The following is a 19,715-nucleotide window of genomic DNA, read 5'->3' as shown; positions in this document are numbered from 1 at the left end:
ACCCAGCAGCAAACCCAAACTGTGTATCTCTGGGCATAAGGGACCACAGGAATCTTTTATCACATGAGATCACAGAACTCAAAAGTTGTTAAGCTGTTCATTCAATGACATGAAATCCATATGAAACCCTTCAAATATGTATTAAGAGCTGTCTTTAGAGTATTAAGACTTGTTGCCCTCAACTGCTCCACATGCACATTGGTTCCAGAACTTCAGTTCTACCAGTCAATAAAGTTCTAATTCCTAATCTGTAGGCATGCATGGGCAGTTTGCCCTATATATCATATGATCATCTTATATACCACTACTGCATCAGCTTAATTTGTTCTGTCCTTTTGCTATTCACCCTGTCAGGTATTTCACGTGATTTCTCTTCCCTTTGTCACCTCACCAAGTATTGTCTTCTCTTGCTTCAGTTTCCTTTTTCCTTTCTCAAGCTCATGTGAACACATTCACATCAACAATTTATGGATTAGTTTATATGCCTCAATTATATGGACCTTACAGAGCTAAAATAGGAGACTTGTCTTCTCAGACAACAAATATCATAAGCAGAGAAAGTGAGAGCTTCCAAAGGTGGCAAACTGCATTATTTATCCCCTTATTCCACACTGCCTCTTTTCATTGTCAGGAAGATTTAGGAGAATCACAGAATCATAGAATATCTTGAGTTGTAAGGGACCCATCAAAGCACAACTCCTGATTCTGCACAGGATATTCCTAGAAGTCACACAATGTGTCTGGGAGTGGTGTCCAAATACTTCCTCAGCTCTGTCAGACTTGGGCTGTGAACGCTTCCCTGGGGAGCCTGTGCCAGTGCCCAACCACCCTTTGAGAGAATATTTTTCCAATGCCCAACCTAAACCTCCCCTGACACAACTTCAGGCCATTCCCTTGGGTCCTGTCACTGGTCACCACAGAGATCAATGCCTGCCCCTCCTCTTCCCCTCATGAGGAAGTTTAATCTGTGATGAGATCTCCCCACAGATTGAGGCTTTTCATCCTGGAACCAAAGCATGCCAGAGAAGCACACCATAGCACTCCCCATGATAGGAATAATGCTTCTCTGATTTGGCAAGAAGTAGCTCATCTGATAGCTACATTGCAGGAGCTCTTTTTTTTTTCTTTTTTTTTTCTTTTTTTTTTCTTGCTTTTTTATCTCCAGCAACTTCAATATGTAATCATTTCCAGTGACTACTGTGTGCTTTTGCACTTACTTATTGTGAAGAAACACGGGGCTTGCCTATAGCTTCATCATGTATAAACAACATGGACTTGAAGTCACTTATGTAAGAAATAAAAAAGAAAAAAATTGGACTGCCTGCTATGTAACTTGCAAAATCTTCTTTTCCAGCTAGTGCAAGTCAGGCACTTTTAAAAGGGCTTTACTGAGCTCTCCATATTGGAGTTGTACACTGACCCACAGAACCAAAATGTAGCCACGGCAGAGAATGTGGTGGTGACTGAGATGTTCTGCTGTACGCAATTCAGTGGGCTGCAGACAGGTTCTGGGGTGTTCAAAAGCTAATAAAGTTACAGGAAGCTTTTCTTTAAAGTAGAAATTTTTCTACCTTAGAACTTGTCCAAGTCATGGTGGATTTTCTCAAGCACTAGAAAAAACAACTTTCTCTTTAGGAGACATCCTTCTGATCAAAAATTACACCGTGTGGATTGCTATCAGACATAATTTTGCATGTCCTAAATCTACACCACAGGAACCCAGCAGTTGCCATTGGGACAGCTTCAGGTAGCTGTAACCAATGTCTTTGTAAATCCCAGAGAACTCAAAGGCTCCCCATAGCTAAAGGGAAAACCTAATTTGTATCTCCTTTATTATATCTAGAAGGTTTAGTTTAATTTCTGAATACAATGTATGAGATTCTGCTCTCAGTTCAATGGTACATACTGAGCTGTCAGTTCAGTGGTCTTTACACTGATTGCAAGACAGCGGTCTGAAATTTACATCCAAAAAGCTGAAAGCAAGCTCTAATTCAGAAACTTCATCAGTTGTTTCTATCTGTAGGTAAACTGGCAGCAAACAGTCTGATGCTCTACAAAGACCATTGGAACAAACATCTTTTATTAATGCATGTTTAGCAGGTTTTAAAATATTCATAGTTATGTGTATTATTGTTATCTGGCATGGGCAGGTTAGACCTTAAAAAATGCATGGAATCAGTTACTAGTGTCACAATCATGTAAACAAAGTATTTGAAAATTCTTTACTGCATTTTTTTTTTCTTGCATTAAAAAAATACTAATCTGCATATGAAGACATTTCTATATGTCAGATACAACACATTTTTTGGCAGCATTTGCTAATTTTCCTCTAATGATTCCAAATATCCTCCTACTTTACCAGATATTTATCATAAATAAAATATAATACACAGATAAACTGTGAAATCATCATCTTTTTATTACTGGAACTCTACTGACTTTAAAAGTGGATGTGTTGGTTCACATCTATTGCTGTCAAGTGTATGTGCACACAGACACACAGACATGCATATATTTTATGCCTACAGATACTTTATGCTTTGATGAAACAAAAAATACATATATTTACTGAATAAAATTCGATAAGAACATGTAGACATGTATTTAGTTCAGCAGAGTAAGAGATATGGGAAACTTCCACTATTAAAGTGTACTTTAAAAAGTCAAAGTCTGTTAGCAGGGCCAGGAATTAAGTGTACTTCTGCAGCAAACTGTCAGTATAGGCAGTTTCACAAGAAACACGTTGAAACCTTGACAAAAGTACTGCTTAGACCCAATGACAATCATTCAGTCTTAAGCAATTGAGCTGAATATCCTTTCACAGATGGCAGCTCTCCACAATGACACCACAGAGTCCTCTGTCACCACTGAAAGCTGGGTGGGTTTCTTTTTAAAAGACAAGGGTTGTTGGATATTGTTGCATCTCCTGTGTAGGTCTTCCACCTTCCCTAACTCTTCAAAAGAGAATTTTAAAATTGTACACCTACTACTTTACACAAAAATATTTTTTCTATCAGTAACAAGTGATGCCTTTTAAATGTACTTCTCGTATGTGAAAAGATACACTATGTGAACTATCAGACAGAGCTACATAATTATTGCAATTTAAACAAAATAGTCATAGGAGACTGGTTGCATTTTTACTGTGAATGCAGACAAGTTCAATAATATCATATCAACTTTTGTTAGCAAACAATGCAATGAATTAACTGAATCTCAACAAGAATTGCTTGTAGATAACACAGCTCTGGTATCTAAGGACCAAGTTCAGAACTTACATTTACTTATAGGTTGTGTGTTCATAGAAGCATTAACACTTTTGGAGCTTAAATGAATTTATCAGATAAATTTCTGTTGTGAATCATTTGCTCAGTTTTAAAGAAGAAGTGTTTTATAATTGTGGGGAAAACCATTTTCTGCTCAATGTCTTCTCAACATAGACAGGTGTCCATTTAAAGAAGGGACTAAAATCAAGTTGAGTCACCAGCACTGAATATTTGCTAAACCAATGTTAGATATCCTGCTACCTTGTACAAGAAAGCTAACAGCTCAGTTTCTTCAAAAAAAGAAAAAAGCTGGAAATTGTGTGGTTTTTATTTGCATTTATGTGCATTAAATTGCACAATAAGCAATTTTTTCATATGTTTTTGCTTACATTTTGAATCAGGTGCAAAATTCTATCCTGTCAACAAACTGGACGTACCTATACACTGACAGCTAGTTGCTAAATCAAGGGACTGTAGAAAAAATTGTGGGGAGTGAGTCTAGAGAACATAGAACTATTAACAGTGAAAGTGAAGGGATTGACAATGACAAACCCAATTTCAAACCAGCAGGTCACCATTTTGAATTAACAAAGATCACTGGGGATGAAAAGTTCTGTGGTAGCTTGAGTACTCTCAGCACAGAGATAAGACAACTGCCATGTTCTATTAACTTCAACTTATTTTCTCTGAGTTGACTGAAATAAGAATCAAGTCCCTGAATAAAAAAGAACACCACTTATAAAGCTGTATTTACCAGTGTGTCTTAAATTTACCATATATTGCTGGAGGGATATTTTATACAGAAATAAGATACTGCTTTGCAAAATACGTATGTAAATATCCCTATTTTTAAATGAATATGTAAGACAAAAGATACTTGATCCTCTAGGAGTTTTTACTTCAAGTAAATATTACGGAAGGAAATACATTACTGCTATATAACTGAGAAAGCAACATAATTTAAAAAATTAAGTACAGTGGCAGCTGGAATATTATTTATATTTTCTGGTAAAGGGAGTTAAATAAGATCTGACTGCTTACTGTCCTCTGCTGTAGTCATTGAAGTCCAGTTGCTATAAGCATTGCCATAACCATTGGAGGCAACCACTCTCATCTCATACTCAGTGTAGGGCTGCAGGTCTCCGACCGTGTGCTGTAAGGAAGCAGTAGGGCTGGGATGCAAACTGCAAAGAAAAACAGCACAAATTACTTCAGAACACGTCCCAGCACGTCAAGAAAGACTAAAACGTTATGTCTTGTAACAAGACCAGCCACCCTAAAGGTGAGCCGTGTTCAAGGGAAGGGACTTTTCTTGCTCAGCAGTGGATGGTGGTCTTATTGCACTCTGCGTACTCTAAAATGTCACCAGCAGAACGCCTCCGCCGCATCTGGAGTCGGTAGCTGGGTGTGCCTGGGGCGTTGTTGCGAACTGGTGTAGACCAGACAACCTGAAGACTGGTCGGAGTGGCAGATGAAAGCCTTGGAGGCATCACGCCATCTGGAGCTGTTGAAAAACATGGATGAATTAGAGCAGAGAAAACCATGGAGAACATATGCCGTGTGGAAACAAAATGCTCCATATACTGGAAAAACTGTTCCTCAGGATCAACAGTAATGTTAGCATGGTCCATTTAGTTTAACATTTTCACTACTGAACAATGCTGATTCTTAATTTTCTTCTTTCCAATACGTGAATATCATCTTGCTAAAAGCAAACCTCCAAACACCAAAAGTAATTCAGAAGCAACATATTTTCTACCACCTGTTCAAATATTATCCACTTCTGTGCCCAGCTCTGCCACCCTGAGAAGCTAAGGAAATGCTCACAGAAATGTTACCCAGCATGAGTAAAATTGATCAGACTTTTTTATCATTCAGATACCTTCTCACCCTTATAAATTAACAATAATTTTAAAAGAAAACAAAAGAAATTTAAATTAAGAACATCTTTAGGTAGAAATCAAAATAGATTCACTGAAGTTTCAGTCTCTAGCCCATTGTTTTGTTAAGGAAATTAATTTTTATGAAGTCCAAGGAACTGCAGTCCAAAATGTGTCAGTACTGATATCAACAATGACCTTTAACTGCTGCAAATTTCACTGCATGCAGTAAAAAGAACTATGACAATTTACACCTGTGAGTTTATGGCTTTGCTTTTTCTTTAACAAGAAATCAATCTGTTGAAGAAACTTTCTATATTTAAACACATCTGTAACTTTTATATATAACATTTCTGTAGCCATATCTCTGTAGCTCTTGTCTAGAGTTAAAACACTGGAAAGTTACTGCCTTTTTCATTTAAACTCTTGTATAATAGTTTTGCTTTTCATGGTCCAGTAGTTACCATTTGTTCTTTTCCTTTGGTCTTTCCAACAGAAATACTTTTTCATTGCTATTATTTTATTCTTGTCTCTATTGAAGAAAAACCAGTCTCACAGATATCTAACTTAAAGTGTAGTTGTAAGCCTCAGGGCCTAAGTTGTAAGTTTTAAGATGAGCAAACAGTAATTTACAATAAGCTTTATGATTTTCATTTACTACCTGTATATGAGGTGGTTACTAAGAGGGAAGAAACAGACTTTGTGATACACTGTCTAAGTCATTCTCTCCCTGAGACAGGTGAAAAGAGGCATCAACTCATAAAAAGAAAGACATCAGTCATATATAGTAGTTTTTATTTATACTGATATGATTTTTTGCATTTACATTTACAGATATGATAGGATCTGATATTTTTATTCTGATTATACTTATACCTGGGTCACTTCAACATTTTTCATCTCCAGATTCAAACTGTATTACAGGGAAAGGCACAAAATATATGTGGCTCCAACCTAAGAAACTTGTTCCCTTTACATTAATTTTAAGGTGTGTTCTCAGAAAATTTTTACTAAAAGCTGGCTTCTGGGTTACTTGATTTATTAATACTGGATCATTACTGGATTCTGATAGTTGGCCCCTAGCCCTACAGCCCTCCTGGGTTTTTTTCAGGACAAGATGAAGTGGAACAGAATCTCCAGCTTCCCTCATTCCTTTCTGCTCCTCTCTGTCACTGTGAAAAAGAAAACATGTAATATGGGGGCTTGAGCCAGCCTGACTGCGTTTGGATGTTCCTTCCTGCTGCTGTTATCTACATCTTGGCAATAAGGCTCCAGTAAATCCCAAGTAAACCTGAAAATCCTCCTGTTTCCAAATCCAGAAAATCTCTGAGACTAACGTAATTCATGGTCTGCAAATCCCACGCCAACACTTTCAAGGCCAATAAAGAGCTTGTGAGCACCTCACCTCAGAGGGAAGAAGATGGTTGGCTTAACATAAACAGCCCCAATATCCCACCAGCTGAGCCATCAAAAAAAAAATTTGCACACCAATGTCTCTGCACGTGATGTTCTCTCTCACAGTAAAATGGAGAGCACATTTATTTACCTTATATAACATTGTTCTGTTTAGCAGCAGCATAAGCAGAGTTGGATTTCAGTCATGCAATAACAGGTCTTAAAACTTATGTATGTAAAGTATAGTTCTCACAGATAATCATGTATTATTTTGGCATCCTTTATAAGGTGATTCCTGAAGTTGAAGGCAGACTGAGACAGCACAAAACCAAGGTGCTTTCTGATTTCACCATAAGACAGCACAAGAAAGATGATGCAATTAAAGTAACAATTTTTAGTTCAGGGTTTTTAAGTGTTTTTCTAAGCTGACACTGACAAAAAGAGTCAATATCTCTTCAAAGCAAGTTACTACCTCATTTGAAACTAAGCTGTCTGCAGATTAAAATGCACCAGTTTTTAAAGTTCACACAGAAATTCTACACAGCAAAAAAAAGCTACATCTAAAAATGAATTTAATTAGCTGACCTAATAATTTGGCCAGGAAGTCAAAAGTTCATGATATTGAGGGGACAGTGTGAGGCAACTCACTGAGGAGGCAAAAGTGTTAAATTTATTTGCAGTTCCGTTAGGACACATCACTTCACCTTTGTCTTTCATTTACCAATCTGTTAAATGGAGATAATACTACTTATCCTTCTTTGTAAAGCTCTCTGAAATCTACAAAGTAAAAGCTCAGATTAAGCTTTATGTATGTAGAGAGGTGGTTATTACAGTGATACAGGAATGTTCATCAAAAAACAAAGATGTAGCTGTCTAAATGTCAATAACAATTCCACAGTGTGGATGTTATTTTAATGGCACAGGTAATCTCAGCTAAATGTTCAAATCTCTTCTACCAACAAAAGCACAGCATAGGGAAGAGTAGGAAATTTGGACAAATCTCTACTGTGAAAGTTGCCTGACCTGTAGAACAAGCCAAGCCCACTGCTTTCAAACCAACATGTTTCAATATACAGCAATTGTATTTATCTAAAAGGCTTCCTGTAGCCCAGAGAGAATTTCCTCAGTGATGTACTAGTGAGTGTTCTCCAAAGGAATGGGGCAGGGGGGCAGGAGGATACAGCAAATAAATTGTCAAGTCTCTGCTGAGTCATAATGAGAAAGGTGCTCTATTAAACTAATCACGTTTTGCTCATTAAAACGGCAGAGCACTTACCCCCCAAAACGGTAATTCTAATTTGCACACAAAACATCCTCTGACTTCAAGCATTCCTCATCACCAAGGTCTTCAGTGTAACATTTCCCCCAGCTTAACCCTTTTTATCCAATCCATATCCCCAAGAGACTCCTTACTACCCAAGTAATAACTGGCAACAAGCAATAATTCTACTGTGAATTTCTCAACAGAAGAGCCATGTATCTATCAGCTTGATATATCGTCTTTAAGATGCAGTGTTGCTCAAAAATCTCCCCTTGAGCTTTAATATGACCCTCAGGGGGCAAGCACTCCACTTGCAACCTACTGAATCAACATCTAGCCCAGTAAATCCTCACTTAGCAGGGCAGAAAGTCATGCTTTGTATATCAACGGACTACAAAGGCAGAATAAAATGTTTAATCGGATGTCAATTCTAATCAAATAATTAATAAACAGTTCCACAAAACAATAAAAACGGAAGACTGTTTCAAGATGAAAATGATATATATAAAATGATTTCAAGATATAAATGAAATATTCCAACAACTCAGGTACATGCAGATGGATCGAGAAAGATCTGATCCCTCTTCAGCCAGAAATGTGCTAAGCAGCCTTTAAAAAGTGTTTCAACTTTTTGGCTCAATTTTTTTATCTTAAATAACATGTGCAAAAATAGTCAGCTTTGTAAGTATTTGTTTATTTTAGAACAGCAAGCATTGTGTGAAATGACTGTGATTAAATTTTTATTCCATGTTGAAAGCTTATTTTTTTCTGAGAGGCATTTATTATATTTATAATAAGGATTTATCTGAAATGTAAATTTTCTGAAAGTAGATGACTTTGAGCAGGACTATTAAAAGGTGTTTACTACTATTAGGACAATAAATGATTATTTAATTATAAAAATGTCTCCACTATTAAACTTTCATAAGAAGAAGAAAAGCCAGAAGAGCTTGATTACACATCTACAAAACTGATGCAAACTCACACCAACTTTGAAGTGTCACCACTTTTAACAGTGATCAGATATACTATCCCAAATGTATCCTTACTATCACCAGATAGGCAGCGAGAAGAGTTTGGAGGTATGAATATGTAACTACAATTTGCCACACTTGCATATATAAAATGTTTAGCATTTGTATCTTATCAAAATTTATTTCATATACATGGATGCAAATGATAACTGCAGGGATTTAACTACAGGGGAGGAGAAAAACAGGCTCTTCACCATTTGTACCAAAACAGCAAAGAAAAGTTCCACTCAGACTGCCTTTAGGTGAGTGTCTTGCTCTGTCATGACTACCATTCCTCTTTTCCAGGTTCAACTTTTAAATCCCCTTTCTTTTTCTCATTGTAGTGCTTGTTTAGGTACTCCTGATTAATTTTCAGTTTTAGGTGCCCATACTGAGATCCTCTTATTGCAGCACTTCTTATGGCAATATGTTCTGCATATTGACATTTGTTCCTCCTGATTTTCTCAGGTATGAATGTAATCTAGTGGTTTGCTCAGTCCAAGTAATTCCAGTAATTCCCCATAATTCTCACCTTGGGCATGTGTTTTAGTTTCATTTCAGAGAAAGACAGGACACGATGCTAGGCCATATGTCATTACTAGAACAGCATGCTAGTTATAAACCTTTATCTCTTGGCATAAGAGAAGATTGGGAGATTTTTGTTTCTTATCTTCACAGGTTCATTTAAATTTACTCTGGTTTGTTTTTTAACTCTTTCCCCATTAGTTTTCCTTCTCAGCATATACCAAATATAAGAATTGTTCTTGATTTTTTCATTTAAGATATATGTGCAACCACATTATTTATCCCACTCCCAATGACTAGAGAATGCACAGAATATTTTTGGATTTTCTTTCTAATTCTATAATTTCACTGCTGGATGTTCTCAGTTACAGATACAGCTCCATCTAAAATTACATATACCAAGGACAACACACCCTTATTCAACGCACATCCTTGCACTTTGGAACACACAATGTGAAAGGCTCATGGTGGCCCTCTTGCTTTCCCCTCTGGCTTATTTATCTTGAGAAGAAAGGAAGCTGTGTTTTGGCAAAAAAGCAAATTGAGAAATATAAAGGAGTAGTTTAAAACCTTTGTCAACTTAAAGTCCAAACATGTTGACACCTCATGTTAATGAAATTTTCTTTTCAGAAGTATAATATAAACAGGGTACAGAAATACCTTGTTCTCTCTTCATCATCTATCCTGTTTTATACCTCTGCTCTCTGCTGTAATAGTAATTTCATTTGATATTTCTATTTCTATTACTATTCTAATAGTAATTTCATTTGAATTTGTAAATCTATTAAATTTCAGCATTAATCTTTAATGTTACTTATATGGCACAGTATCATTCAGAAAAATAAAAATAATATGTTTGAAAAAAATCTAAAAATTTATTTTTATCTGGATTGAGTGTGTAAGCTCTAACTGTGGATTCTTCTGCACTTTCACTATTTGGGATTCCTAGCTGCAGAGCATAATTTTAATAGGGTCCTAAAAATCAACTTGGGCTTTATTCCATGACCTGCAGACCCAAAGTTTAAGACAATTGTCTTTTGAAATCCCAAAGCAGGCTTACTTATTCCTCATTAATATTGTTTCAGCAGAAAAAAAACAACCCGAACAGCCAAAACAATCAGATCTTCCCCTCCTTTTAATGAACTTTTCTTCATGCACAACCTCAATACCTGAAACCTGGGCATGGGTCTCAAGTGGAAATATGTGTAAGAGGTGTTCCTTTCCTAAGTGTTATATTTCACTGAGGTCAACACTATAAAAATGTCTTACAGATTTGTCACCTCACCTTTCCATAAGAAGTAAGCTCCCTTCCTTCCTCATGTTAGGTGGAAGTTTGTCCATATTACTCAGCGAGAACTTTACTAAACTCTAAAAGTTACAAAAGAATGCAAATAAGTAATTAGCTGAATGATTAATAATTTTAATACCTGTAGTAAGGATATTAGCTAGAATTTATAACTGCCCAGTAAAACTAATTATTCATCAGACTGTTCAAAAGGACAGCAAGATAGTAACTGCCATATAACAATTTTGGGTTTTTTTAAGCACTATGAAGAAAAAACATAAAGAATGGTATTACAAAATCAGTCAGAAACTGCAATTAAACAAACAGCTCTTGCTGGTTAATTATGACTCCAGCTACTGGAAAATGAAATATCTTTGTGAAACAGCTTTAAGAAACTACCAGGTCTGCCTCTTTTAACTTAGGGGGACAGATGGGGTAAGTGCAGTGGGAATAAGCTGTCTATCTCCATGCAACAACTACAGCTTCCTGCATGAAGCAGCTTTAGAGGTTAAGTTCAGGAGGTTTTTTGGGATTGCAGTGTTTATATTATTGAGTAGTAGTAGTAGTAGTAGTAGTAGTAGTAGTAGTAGTAGTAGTAGTAGTAGTATACTTTTTTGTAGTTGGTTGTTTAGCAGTTTTGGGGTTGTCTTCTTTTGTTTGTATTTTTAGAGGAAAAACGTAAAAGAATTTGACATCATCTTCAAAATCTTCTAGCTTTCTTTATGATTAGTATCTGGTATCAGAGATCTATAACCAGAGGCAGGCATGGTATCTTCCACACTCATGGAAACATCTCTGTGTGATGAAAGTCTTCAGATTACTGGCGAGGAGACTCTTGGCTAAATTAAAAATCTCTTTCTTAATGTTGATACAAAAATTTCAGAGGACTGCAGGGTGGCTTTTAAGCTTGTAGCTTCTTCTTTGAAACAAAACAATTCTTAGATAGTTCTGGAAATCCAGAGGCTCACAAAAAGCAACAACAACAACAAAAAAAACCCAACAAATTTTATTATTCATGGTTGGGAAAAGCCCAGGGAAGAAAGTTGAAACCTATGTAGTTAAAAGAACAATAAGGATACACACATTAGAATCTTCAGCTTCATAGAAGATTTGCAAAGACAGAGACTGTTTCCCAGGACAAACAGAAATGTGTGTTCTGGGAAACATGACGCACAGCTGTGGAATTAAACTTCTGCAAAAAAGTTTTCAAATCTCCATCAGACTAAACAAATGCTTGCTGAAAATGAGGCAACTTACAATTTTGAGGAAAGAAGACAGCACAAGGTGATTTCCCAATTAACTCTTTCTCAGCCTAATAATTCTCTGAAGGGAATTCTAACATCATAGAAGAAGAGAAAGATAAAAGAAAAAGGCACAGAGGTGGTGATGGTACAAGAAGCATATGCATTGTTCTGAAGCATAATATGTTAAAAACTAATTTTTAATATTGACTTATTCTGTGACTGAAGGAAAAAGGTTAACACCATATACTCAAAACCAGAAAGCACCATTCTACTTGAAGAAGTGGACATGGCTTCTGCAAATGATTATTAGCTATACAGGGCTGTCAAGCATTGGAACAGACTGCTCAGGGGAGAGATGGAGTCACCATCCCCGGAGGTATTTAAAAGGTGTGCAGATGTGGTGCTTAGGGACATGGATTAGTGGTGGACCTGGTCATGTTAGGTTAATGGCTGGTCTTGATGGCCTTAAAGATCTTTCCCAACCTAAGTGCTTCTGTATCTCCATCTAACATGGCAAAAGAAACTAAGAAAATACAGCAATCTCAGTCAAATGGTAAAGAAAACAGGATACTGGAAAATTTGTGAATATTCTCACTAAATAAAAAGTCTTATTCAATAAGAAGTCTCTTCATACTGCACTCCCACAGTATGGATGTGCAGGTGGCCTGTTAAAGAACAGACTACCCTGTTGGTAGAAAATGCCAGTGTTACCAGGTGTGCATTTTGACAGAAGCCTGAGTTTATATATCCCTGTATGGACAGACTGGAGAACAATGCAGGGGTGCAAATAAATTAGTTCCACAATAAGATTACATGTAGTTATTTTTAATCCATAAATTTCTCTGAGGTGCATAATGCATGGTGTGAAATACTACTATTTCTGATGGAAACCAAGCTTGAGAGTGCCCATAAATAGAAAATAGATCTGACAAGATGACAGATTAGCTGGTGTTAGGGAGCCACTATGCACAGTGGGTGGTGCAGTCTTATTATATCTTGAATACCATACAGGTATCTGTGAGATCCAGGTCACTGGATTACCTTTTGGTCCCAAAACAACTGTGACCAGACCAGACTTCCTCCCTCTCAAATTCCTGCCTTACTTGCAGAAAGAGGAGGAAAAGAGGTTCCCTAAAGCTTCTGCTCCTAGTAATCAAGGCAATACAGAACTGGCTTTTGTTCACAGCTACTATTTAATTATTTGTGATATATATGGTAATCACAAAAAGACTTTGACTCATTGTCAAAATTAGTCAAAAAGTCTACAGACTGGGAGTCTCATCTTTGCTTGCAAGAAATATTGTTCACCTCAAGACAGCAGAAGTCATGCCAGTAGAATAACGAGTGCATAATTCTTTGAAAATTGACTTCTTAAGGTTCCATCAAGTGTCTTGTAAAATTTTGTTCCCTGGAAGTCTGTTTCAGTAGCAACCACATTCTCAAAAATGGAAGTTAAAAAAACCCACAATTAACAACCCCCCCCAAAAAACTCCCCCCCCAACCCCCAACAATATACTACTTTGCTCCAATCTTCACACTATTAAAAAGCATATTAACTTTTCCTGTTCGCCAGAGGTGGACAAGGCTGAGAACAAAAATATCAAAGCAACAATATCTATTAAGTAGAAACTCTGGTTTGTGTGTCATCTTAACCTGTTTCTCAATTCACTCTACAGTATTCAAAGCATACAGAGTTTGAAATAGCCTATATTCTCTAGTTTTCTTCTGCAAAGTATAGTATATGTCAGATTCAGACAAAATACCAAAAATGACTGTATATTTTATTAAAAGCCTATTTTTATTCTCTCTTTCCCTTTTTAACAAAAGTCTAATTTAGTTGTTGTTCCCTTAGGTATGAGGTACACAGTTCATAATTCATTTGATATAAAATGTCAGTTTAGATTTTTGCACTTCTTTGATAAATGAGAAAAAACGTGTACATTTCAATTTCCTTCTATGAGGTTTCACCAACAGAAGCCCCCCTCCCATTGTGCTGCTCAAAGACCTTTGTGTTAAATTAAACATCAAGATTCAGAAACTGTAGGGAATGATATTTCCAAGATATACAGTACAAATACATGAGACTAGGAAAAAAGGTAATGATTTTTCCTACCAGTAAAGTGATGTCTCCCAAAGAGCATCTTTGATCCTTGAATTAGTTCTCAGTTATAATTTAATATATCAAAACTGTCAGCAGCTTTCTTTACATTTAAACATAAAGTGATATAGTCAGCTGCACAAAAAGCAAAATACAGCATTCAGGGGCTTTCTTCCCCCCACCCCCAACATGTGCTTGTAACTCTGAAGTCCATCAATATTAATGAGGAAAATCTGTGTACATCAAAGAAGACAGCAAAGAATTAATTTAATTGTATCTGTCATCATCACTAGTATGGAGTGTTTTTTCCTACATAACCAAATCCTGCCATTGATCAACGTGTAAAACTCTCAGGGGTATAATCTGCACAACAGAATGGAGAAGAATCAAAAATTTAGTTCTAGAAATAAAACTGATATAATTAGGGAAAATAACAACATTATGTATTATTATGTGTATTATGCTCTTACGTAACACACGAGGCCAAGGCTGACAAATCTGAACCACCACGTTTACAGAGTAAACAAGAATTCTTATCACTCCTCCAAATGCCAACTGCAATGCTATGGCTGTCACTTCACGTTACAGCCCAGTCCAACAGCTGCAGTATCAATAAATTAAGTTGTATTAGAAAATAGCAATAGGATCACATTCTGATGCTCATGCTGAGCATAAGCACTGACAAATAACATACATCCAGAGCCATGAATGCCCAGAACACAGCACCTTCTCCTCTTGCCCTCTGTGTTGATGCCATGCACAGTCCCTCACCCCAGCCTAGGAAGTGTCATCAGCCCCACAGTACAACAGTGCCTGCTCTTTTTCCCCAATAAATGAGATTTCCCCCTACACCCAACAGCAGAGTTTCAACACGACAGATGGACAGTATTCTGCATTCCTTACTTAAGAACCCAGAAATTAGTACACTGCCCAGCGACTGGGAGACAAGATGAATCATCCAGATCTCCTTTTTTTTTCAGCCTGTGTTCTAACAGAGAAAAGCTATGAAAGAATATGAAAGGTAACACCTCCATTGCACCCGTGGCAAAAATCTCTGTTTTTAACCCATCACAGTTCCTCACTAAAAATAGAATTTCAATTGACAGAAATACGATCTAGGTGTTATATACTAAAGAAAAATATTTAATATTTAGGGTGACTAAAAAGTAATTCAGGCAGAACTATTCCCACAATAAAATAATCTGTTCAAAATATACAGCTGACTTCTCTGATGAATAGGGTAAAAGGATTACAACCTATTATAGCCAAGCTATCCACATAGACGTGTTCATACAGCATTATTAAGTAGCTACCCATCAGTTAATGCCCTGTTCTAGATACTTTTAACAAATAAACCATTTATATGAATTATCTCTCTGCTTCATTTCTTTAGATAATACTGAAGAACACATAAATTCACTGGAATTTGCGGCAGTGTGTCAATATACAATGATTGATCTGCTCCATAGTACTTTCACTAAAAAGACCTTGGCTACTGTCGTCTTGTTCAAAATCAGGTAGCTTAATTGATAAAAAGTCAACACCATTGTGCTTTATTCAAACTCAAACCAGGCTGAATGTGTCCTGCCTTCTGTTTCACAAGACATTTCAAAGTATTTACCCCAAAGTACATGCACTATTCATCACAGGTTGAAGTAAACTAACTACCCTGGCAATACTTATTCTCTAAAATACAGATTTTTTTCAATCTTTTGACAAAAAGTAAAGAGCCAGAGGAAACTTCCTCTCCTTTGTTCATTTTTCAAACATAGGACTAAACCCTCAACACAAAAAATTTACAGCTGATTAATTCAGATTACAACCATCAGTTGAATATTCTGGACAGCAGTATCAATTTCTTCTGAATAACCCTCTCAAACAGGCTAGTTGGTATGTAAGGGCACTCACAACTTCAATGTAAAGAAAAATAGAGAAAAGAGAAGTATTTTTTCTCTATATAATGCCATATCTTCAGTTATTCAATTTCATTTCTTTATATATGTGTTATTAGAAATTTTTAGATAATGTAAACCCAGTCAACCTGAATGCATGCATTTTCTCTGCCCACACTGGCTGTATTCAACTAGGAAGACACCTTTCACAGAGAAGCAATGCCCCAGCCTAAGCTAAGAGACAAGAAAAAAGGCTGACAAACTTTGTGACGTGTATATCATACTTTTCAGCACGAGGAGGAATATAAAATTTTCTTTTGCCTTCTGTTGCTAACACGTGCCTCTCTGTCTGTAAAATGGGAATAGAAATCCTCAATCACCTGAGAAGCCTACTGGAAATCTGAATTAGTAGATATATTTGTAAAAATCATAAAAGTAAATAGGTCAATATACAAGCAGTAAGGATTAATATAATTCAATACTGGACATATCCCCCTGCAACATGAAATACATTAATTTACTTTCTTATTTTATTTATCTAGAATTAATTTAAGAGCATAATATTTCTTTGTCAGAGGAATAAGCATGATCTGCATAGAGATCCAAATATAAAAAAAGACTGAAAGCAATCATGTATACATGAACATGCATATACTAATATATCATGTACATTTTTGTGTGTGTGCACCTGCACATGCATGCAGAACCAAAAACAACATTCAGAGATAAAAGGACAGCAAGGAAAAAGCTGTCAGATTCCAGGAATCAAACATTAAGGGCAACAGACTCCTATAGTTGCCTTTGTTGAAAGGAAGAGGGTAGGCACACACCAAGACTGCATTATAGGAATACCAGAGGAGAAGCGGTGACTCTAGTCACCAATTCTTACTCCCATTTTCTCTCCCTTTCTGCCTTTCTCTTTATTTTCTAAGAAATGAGAGAAGTTTATTTCTCCTCAGGTACTCAGCCAACTAACCTAAAGTTAACAACATAGATGTATGTAACAGGAGTGCTCCACTAAGAAAAGGTAGGAAAAAGTCAAAAACTACCAGAAAAAATAATTAGTTATATCAAGGAAAAATACTTCTTTTCTACAAAGTGTTTTAAGAATTCAGATATAAAATTTCAGATATTTGTAATTCAATTTCAGATAAGTTTCCAACTACAAAGAAAACTCCCAAAACGTACTTACTAAGAGAAATTTTTAACTTTCTATATAACCAGAAAAAAAAAAAAAAGCAAAAGCACTTTTATGGCCATGATGTTTAAGAAAGATTGTCTCTGATTTCTTTTCCCTAGCTAAAGAGAGGAAAACAGTGATTTGATTCCCTGTACATTTAAACCTCAGCAACGTCTTAAAAAAGCCCTTAATTTCCTGCCCCCCAGCCCAAAGCTTTTTTCCCCTAATATGGAGACATGATAAATATACAACAGGTATACAGGTGACAGAACTTTGCTGGACATGTACAGAGCTCATTGTAGGCAGAGGAACTTCAAAACTTCCTGAACTGTGCAAAGTGGCTCAAGCCTTCAAACCTTGCCACTATACTGAAATGCTTTATGATCACGAGGCTAACTTCTATAATCTAGATGCTTTAAGTGCAGAAAATACAGAATGGCATGACCAAAAAATCCCAGCAAACCAATGAACCAACAAAAACCTCACAATATTTGCCTTTGCTGACAGTTAATGAAAACGAAATTTTATTCCAAAACCTATAGGAGCAGGAGTTGTCAAAAAAGGAAAGTATAAAAATGAGCTTTTTAGAAAAGCAGTGCAAATCATTGCAGCAAAGTAACACAAAAATTGATCTGATTTCTAGTACTTACATATATCTGGAAAATGGTTTTAAAGATAAAATTCATGGTGTGATTTTTCAAATGTCTTCTCTATTTTCTCACCAGGAATTTAAACAGCATTTTATTGCAGAATTCCTATAACAAAGCCTAACTTACCACATAAACAATGCTGACTTTAGTTACAGTACTGAAAAATCTAGTTCAGATTTTCTCAGAATGAAAAGAAAAATCAAAAGTAATAAAAATCCCAAGCATGAATAAGCTTGAGATTATATAAAATTGGCACAATTCATGTAAATTATGTCCTTTTTTGTGTACCATTGAAATTGATCTGAAATAGGTTAATGTGACTGTAGGTAATAGTTTTAAATAATGATCTACCTCTAAATTCCACAACTGCCCATTTCCCCCATTTTTATATATTCTTCTCTACTTCTGAAGTACAATCAAGCTGTAGTTTTTCAGCATGGCATCTTCCCTAGAACAGATTTCTTCTAAGAGTCCTTAAGTACAGTCTGGATCTCACACCAGGGCTAAGGTTTTGGAAAGACCCGAGTGAGACTTCTTCAGCGAAGTTAATTGCCTGCTTATAGACGATCAATTAGCTGTTGCACAGTTTTCCCTGTCTCATCTGGCTCTTCATAAGCAAGCAAAACACATCCATGTTCTTCCAGGTAACTGAAATTGCTGGTCTGATCTTGTCTCAGCTGTTTCATGCTGCTATAGAAGAGACAAAGGAACTGAGGAGCTGAAAAATGCAGGTGCTATGTTTCTGGAGCATGGAAAGAGCACAGCTGGAACTATGGGAGATCTGCCCAGCCCCAAAAGCACAGGGTGCACAGGCAAAGAGGAGGAGGCAATGGGAAGAAAAGGACATAGTTGGAGTGTCATTGCCTGCTGGCAAAACTCCTCAGTTTTATGAGTAGGAACTTACACTAAGCTTCAAGTTCAAGCAACCTTTATAATGTGTGGTTAGGCTGAGCCCAGATTGGCTGCAATTTAGGAAAGTGAGCAGCAAAGAGGGCACCTCTGTGCCTCCCATTGCCAGAGTTTGAAGACACAACTCTTCAGGAATGCAACTTTTCTCATCTCTTGCCATGCAAAACACCCACCCAAAATCAAGAATGGACTCAGTATGAGCTCACTCAAAGGTGTGCTGAACAGCCTGGGAGAGGGGAATAAAAGAAGAAAGCAGTGCTAATTAAAATGACAATCAGTTCAATACTGCAGAGATTAGAGAAGAATTACTGTTTTGTAGAACAACTCCCAGTTTTCCACACAAGCACTTTTGGAATCCTACTTTTATATCCCCATGAAATGAACTTCCTGGACAACAGGAACTGGAATGGACAATTTACACAGCTTGCTACTGACTCTGTAATTAGCTAGGTCGTTGATGGGAGATGCAGGAGAGCTCTTTCCCCCTCCCTACTCTATCCTGGTCTCTCCTTAAAGTACCTGTAGAAAAGATATGGTCACAATTTTTCACTAAGAACTTTCTGTTAACACAGAAGATATAGAACATAAGAATCCTCTTGGATTCTTTCTATTGGATTTTGCTCTTAAGAGAGAAGGGAGAGAGAGGAAAAGGAGAAGGAAGGGAAGGAAAAGAGAGAAAAACAAGTGATGTCTCAAATACCTGAGATTTGAAGCAAAGGATGTTCTTTCAAAACAAATTTTATGGTGTGACTCAAAGTGATACTAGGAAAAATGGGAAAACAAATCTGTCTCACAGAGAAGATTCTAGCGTATTCAAGTTTGATTTTTCCTCCCAGATAATTTTGACTTTACATCAGTTTGTTTATGGAACATTCATTCCTCTAAGGAGGCCTGCTGGCTTCAGTGATCAACTTCCACTAGCAAATGCTTTCAGATGTGAATATAAGGTGTATGATGTGGTTCTGACTTGTTTGCGTAATTAGACCAGTGGTCCCATGACGAGGTTCAGTATCCAGTCTCTGAGGTGTTGCGACTTAAACCAACAGTGGCTGAAACCCTCTGGTTGCAGAAGACCATCTCCTGCAGATACTGAACAAATATCAACAGCTACAGGTAG

The 19,715-nt window shown here is 36.6% G+C and overlaps 1 protein-coding gene across 1 annotated transcript in view; it reads right to left on the bottom strand.

Annotated features, from left to right (window-relative positions):
- USH2A (usherin) overlaps positions 1-19,715 on the bottom strand; it is a 370,331-nt gene that overhangs the window by 130,721 nt on the left and 219,895 nt on the right. The window contains exons 39-40 of the mRNA XM_005523335.2: positions 4,620-4,770; positions 4,308-4,450 (exon numbers count right to left, since the gene is read on the bottom strand). Coding sequence (XP_005523392.2) covers positions 4,308-4,450; positions 4,620-4,770 — 294 coding nt within the window. The remainder of the gene's footprint in view (positions 1-4,307; positions 4,451-4,619; positions 4,771-19,715) is intronic.

The sequence above is a fragment of the Pseudopodoces humilis genome, chromosome 3, assembly GCF_049639895.1.
Source record: "Pseudopodoces humilis isolate 2021_Gansu_Grassland_sample_001 chromosome 3, ASM4963989v1, whole genome shotgun sequence".
NCBI classification, from domain to species: Eukaryota; Metazoa; Chordata; class Aves; order Passeriformes; family Paridae; genus Pseudopodoces; species Pseudopodoces humilis.
Note: the sequence above shows the minus strand (reverse complement) of the source record. Positions and strands in the feature narration are given on the sequence as shown.